Genomic DNA, 5,711 nt, shown 5'->3' with positions numbered 1-5,711 from the left:
GTATATACTTATTATTATTGTGAAGTAAACCAAATAATTTACTTCGAATTTCTCTAAGTAGGTGGCAAAGTAAGGGGAAGGTATGGTTTAAAGTAGGTTACGGAATTGAAAAGTTTGAAATTTGAAGGGAAGAGTGATTGTAATTGGTTTTGGGCTAGCCCTTGTAATTGGTTTTGGGCTATTAATTGTATGGTTTATCTTGTGACTACTTATTGTCATTAGTTTTTCCCGAATGGCTACAAATGAAGTTTGCTCTATAATTATTTGGATTAAACTATCTACTAAAGGGATACCACCAAAATTAAATTGGTTGTTACATAAATGAGTCATTTTATTGTTTATGTAGTGATTATTTAATGATACAATATAATAGAATTTGAGTAATAATCAAAGCAAAAATATTATTGAAAATACAAGTACTATATAATACAATGGATAACACCCATCCGATACAATGTTTTGAGAACATGCTAAAGAAGTTTGTATTAACATAGTTGTTCTTCGTATATAGTATTTCCTACTAAACCAAATGGTCCCTCATGATCAGTTGCTTTTTAGGTGTGATTAGAAATATGAATTTAGCTTGACAATATTTAAGATGCTATATCAAACTTTCAAGACAATTAACTTGAAGATCTGCATACATGGAAATATTTTTTATTGTAATCATAGCTAAGATTCTAATTTAGTTAATTAAATATAAACAACTACCATTAAATTGAAACATGTGTCACCTATTTAAGTAAGAACTCGAGAAATTTAGCAGCTAAATTATTATTTTTCTTTTCAAATATTTTAAATTTCTAAAATAATTATTCCAAAGGGAAATTAGAGAAAAAATAAAGAAGGGAAAGCAAACTTCCATTGGATTCGCTATTTGAAATGAAATCTATAAAGACATCAAATCTACTACTACATAGATTTATTTTTACAGATGCAAATCGTAAGTGTATCCCCAGAAATTCAAATCAGATTTGAAATATATAGCATGTACATGATTTCAAAAGCTTCTTTTCAAAATGTAGGTAAAATAAATGATGATATCTAGTTGTGTGATACCAAATCTCAGGTGTAACTCCTCTTCTGGGGTTATCATTAATGTACTTTGTCAAATATGGCTAATGAGAAAACATTGTTACGTTTCTTATGCATTTCTATATATATAAATATGAGAGATTAGGCATACTTGTTTGTGTACTATCAGAGGTAAAGCATTCAAGTTTTCATTTTGGGCAAAAAGAAAGGTACTACCATTGCCTGACTAGTTCGTTTTTCGTTTTTGTATATGAATTTCATACTTTTTTCTCTTGTTTTTCCAAAGTCATGTTCGTATTTCATGCATGTTACTTAGCAGGAGAATGAAAATCTGTAGCCATTTCTCTAAATAATAAAGAACAAAAGATTATGGTCAACTTGAAAGAATAGCTGAATAGGAGTCTTGTTTTAAGAAGGTTAGCTATGTGCCATAATGGATGTTGATAGTGTCATGACATTTGCATATATGTAACATGGTAATAAATTGTCACACAAACAAAGTAGTTACTTTTGGGGGTTTTTCACTTTTAGCCCGTGCCAGAAACTTCGGTAGCTGAAAAAGTGTATAAAATTTGTATAATTTTTGTAGATTATGCAGAATATATATATATATATATATATATATATATATATATATATATATATATATATATATATATATATAGAACAAATATATATTTTTCGACTATTATTTTGAGAGAGGCTACACAGATCATTTTCCAATACTTTTTATCATATGGAAAATATACAATGGTGAGCTACAATCTATGTTAATGCTCGGACTCTCCGAAAATGTCGATGGATGGGTGTCGGATCTACCAAAAGTATTATATTTTTAGAGGATCCGACATGATTGCGGCAACTAACTGTTTTGGAGAGTCCGTGCAACCTAGGGTTACAATAGATTTTTCAATTATTCAAGCTCTCAAGTCAAGTTGCTTATTTAATAATATTTTGTGACTTTTTAAGTGTTAAGATCAGGAAAAATGTCATCATGCTATGATATCAATGTGTCTTCTTCAAATAAGAACCTCAACGATGGGAAAAAACTCAAAGCGCTTATAGTAGATGATGATCGTATAGTTCGAATGGTACACAAAGGACTTCTGAAGAAATTTGGTGTGGAAACTCATGAGGCGAAAAATGGCCAAGAAGCTATTCTTGCTCATCGCGCTGGTGCATGCTTTGATCTGATTTTGATGGACTTAGATATGCCAGTGATGAACGGTCGCCAGGTATGCGTTTGTTAAATTCTTTTCTATTAATCGTCATTTGAAGGGAAGCCTTGGAGCAAGTAAAATTGTTTCCGTGTGACCTATAAGTCACGAGTTCGAGATGTGGAATCAGCCGCTGATACTTGCATCAAAGCAGGCTGTCCACATCACACCCTCTTGCCTCTTGAGGTGCGGTCTTTCACCAAACCCTATGTAAATGCGAGATGTTTCGTGCACTGGGCCGCCGTTTGCCCTAATTATCATTTATTTTTAGTTTGGACATTAAACTTTATCCTAATTTATGTAAAAAAAAAGTATTTTAATTTTTTTTTAATTATGTAGGCAACTCAAGAACTACGAGATATGGCTGTGGTAAGCTTGATTGTGGGAGTGACTTCTACTGGAGAAGAAGAGAAAGAAACATTTATGAATGCTGGTCTTGATTATTATTATCAGAAGCCACTTACTGTTGATGTTGTTCGCCTTCTTGTGGAGAAATTTAAAGACGATGCTTAGACCTATCAAAAGCACAAGCTCGATTTGAATATAATATATACATGTCTTAATCTTTAGAAAAAGAATATGGAATAAAGTCGACAAATTAATATTCGCCGGGACTAGTTATAATATTTTCTTGTTATGAGTTTTAAAGTATGTATACCATGCTTAGAAATTATTAATAAATGGTAGAACACACCAATCTTAGATAGCCCCTTAAACTTCGCACGTTTTATAAAATAAGTATATAAACTTATGGGATGACCAGATAGACACTTGAACTCGTCCAAAGTGTAATTTTTAAACACATATATTTGTTAGACTTTGTGCGTGAGGTCCAAACGCCACTTATATGGCAAATGAACGAATAATATGTTAATATGTGTATTTTTTTAATGTAAGCAAATAATAGTCTAAAGCCAAATAAAACCTCTCAAGAATTACATCTAAAAGACCTAATAACATGAGATTATATCCAAAAAACTACCGCAGGTTACATGATAAACATCCAAATTAAGACAAGAATACATAAAACAAAAAGACATTTCTTCACAATCTTTGCTTTAGGCTCTTCCTTTTCATACTCTTTGATTCGATTCAGTAAGCCCCGAATAACCCTCCGAGCTTGGTCAGACATTTGCTCATCGTACCACATAAAGTACTTGCATTCAGCCTATTCACAAAGCAATAGAAGATTAATATCCAAAAACAGAGGGAAAAAAATTGAAACCTAAGGAAAACAAAAAAAACATAAAATCAGTGCTTACTCGTTCATATTTGCATCCATAAAATCTTCGACCAGGATTATTTGGAGACCACGAAGTCTGCAATACTACTTTTTCCCCACAATGACATATTATAGCCCCATTACTTAGTCTCATCATCAACTTGTTTGGAGAAGGGAGATAACGAGTTAGAGAGAAAAGTATATGGAAGCCTTTACTGTGATTTAAGAGAGATGTAGAAGAAAACACATAAATGACCTCACCCATTTTTTGGCTTCAATGATGTTTTCAGCTATGGAGAAGAGGAATATTAGGGGCTGGGGCTTTTATTCATCGTTGGGAAAATGCTTAATACATAGTTTACCACCCAACCTTTGGTACAAATCCCCCTTACACATTTTCTATAGACGATAATAACCTTACACAAGAAACCTTTCTAAAGTGTATCTAGTACCCACCTCCTTTGACCAGATCCTGTTAATAAGACATCCGTGTATGTCACGCATTTACATAATTTTAACCCATTACCTTATAATAACTAACCCGACCCTACCCGACCCTAACTGACCCTACCCGACCCACAAGGTAAAAATGTTAAAACCAAATTTACCCAAGTCAGTACTCAAAATCCGATACATCTAGAAGGAGCTACTGTAAAGGCGATTCCGGCGACCATCTCAAGCTACGCTTTCATGGTGGATTTCCGGTGGACTTATGCAGTTAATAGGTTAGTAATTTTCTTCTCCTTGCATTACCCGTTTATTTTAGTAGTGGGTGAGGTTGAACCTAGGTTTTTTTTTTTGAAATTTCTTCTATTTTGCTTAGGGTTATCGAACTTTTTAAAAGGGAAATCTTTTGTCATTGTCGATATGACTGTGAAGTTGTCGTCTTGTTGCCTTTACAGATAGTTTTTTTATAAAAAAGATTTGTCTTGTGTTTGCAAACCGTGTGTAAAGTTAGGGTTTAACTGATTATTGTAATAGCATTGCTTTGAACAATGTGATATGCTCTTGTCTTTGTCTCCACTTTTATATTTCATTTGTAGTTCTTTATTTTCAATTGTTGCATGTAGAAAGTCCATTTATTTGTCCCTTCTTTGTTTGCAGATAATGTCTTTTAAAATCATTACCCTCAGGTGGTACCATGATGGGGTATTAGTTCCTGGTAACTTTGCTCGTTATGCTGGTGGTAGTCAAACATTAACTTTAGATGTAGATGTGGATTTACTGTCTCTTATGAACTGATGAACTACACTAGGATCTATGACTTTCAAAATATGGCTGAGTTGTGTATTTGTCCAATGGATAGGACAGATAAATTGGTAAATATTCTCACAGACAAGGATATTTTAGACATTTGTAATGAATTGGAAGATGGGGATACCTTAGATATTTATGTGACTCATACTGCCCCTTTATGTGTTGTTGACATAAATGAGGCTAGTAAAGGGGTTGGTGGGTCTAATAGTGGAGCTTTTAAGAGCACAACTGTCTTAGAAGAAGAGGAAGATAGTGAATCTGAATCTGAATCTGCCCCTGCTCATGAACCTACCCCTTCCCCTTCTCCTTCCTCTTCCCCTTCCCCTTCTCCTGAACCTGCTCCTGCCCCTGCACCTTCAAGAGAACAAGAGAGTGGAGTAGATAGTGAATCAGACTTTGATAATAGTGAAGGTGAGGATGACAATGAGAATGATTCAGACTTTGACAATAGTGATAGTGATGAGAGTGATGGAGTAGATTTACATGTTCCTGATGATAAGGATTATGGATCTGATGTTCATGAAGAATTTGTAGAGTGTAGGGATGAACTGAGGAAGTATAGGAGGAAAAGGAGTGAAAGGCCAAAAGATAGAGGTGATATTAACATAGGTGATGCAGGAGTTGATATTGGTTTTGATGAATTAAGAACTGGTAGCAAGCAAGATAGGTACACAGGCTTAGTAGGGACAGATGAGCCTTACTTTGGGTCTTCAGATGCTGAAAGTTTTCCTTCAGATGCTGAAGATGAATTTGATGAAGAACATAAGGAGAAAATGGCTGCCAAGAGGAGGAAGAAAGCCCTGATATTTGATCCAACTGTCAAGAAAATAACCTAGGAGTTGGGGTTGATTTTTGAGAGTGTTGAACAATTTAGGTTTGTTGTTAGTAAGTATGCAATTCAGAAAGGAGTTCAAATTGAAAAGTATATTAATGAAACTGGTAGGGTGAGGGTAAGATGCATGCATCCAAAATGTCCATGG

The 5,711-nt window shown here is 34.0% G+C and overlaps 1 protein-coding gene across 1 annotated transcript; it reads left to right on the top strand.

Moving 5' to 3' along the window:
• Nucleotides 1-2,021: 2,021 nt before the first annotated feature.
• On the top strand, nucleotides 2,022-2,839 carry LOC107785120 (two-component response regulator 24-like). The gene is made up of 2 exons (XM_016606346.2): nucleotides 2,022-2,270; nucleotides 2,592-2,839. Exons 1-2 carry the CDS (start codon nucleotides 2,022-2,024, stop codon nucleotides 2,763-2,765), a joined length of 423 nt encoding a protein of 140 aa, XP_016461832.2. The 3' UTR covers nucleotides 2,766-2,839.
• Nucleotides 2,840-5,711: the final 2,872 nt, after the last annotated feature.

This window comes from Nicotiana tabacum, chromosome 3, assembly GCF_000715075.1.
Source record: "Nicotiana tabacum cultivar K326 chromosome 3, ASM71507v2, whole genome shotgun sequence".
Lineage (NCBI taxonomy): Eukaryota > Viridiplantae > Streptophyta > Magnoliopsida > Solanales > Solanaceae > Nicotiana > Nicotiana tabacum.
This window is presented reverse-complemented; position numbering and strand designations above follow the sequence as displayed.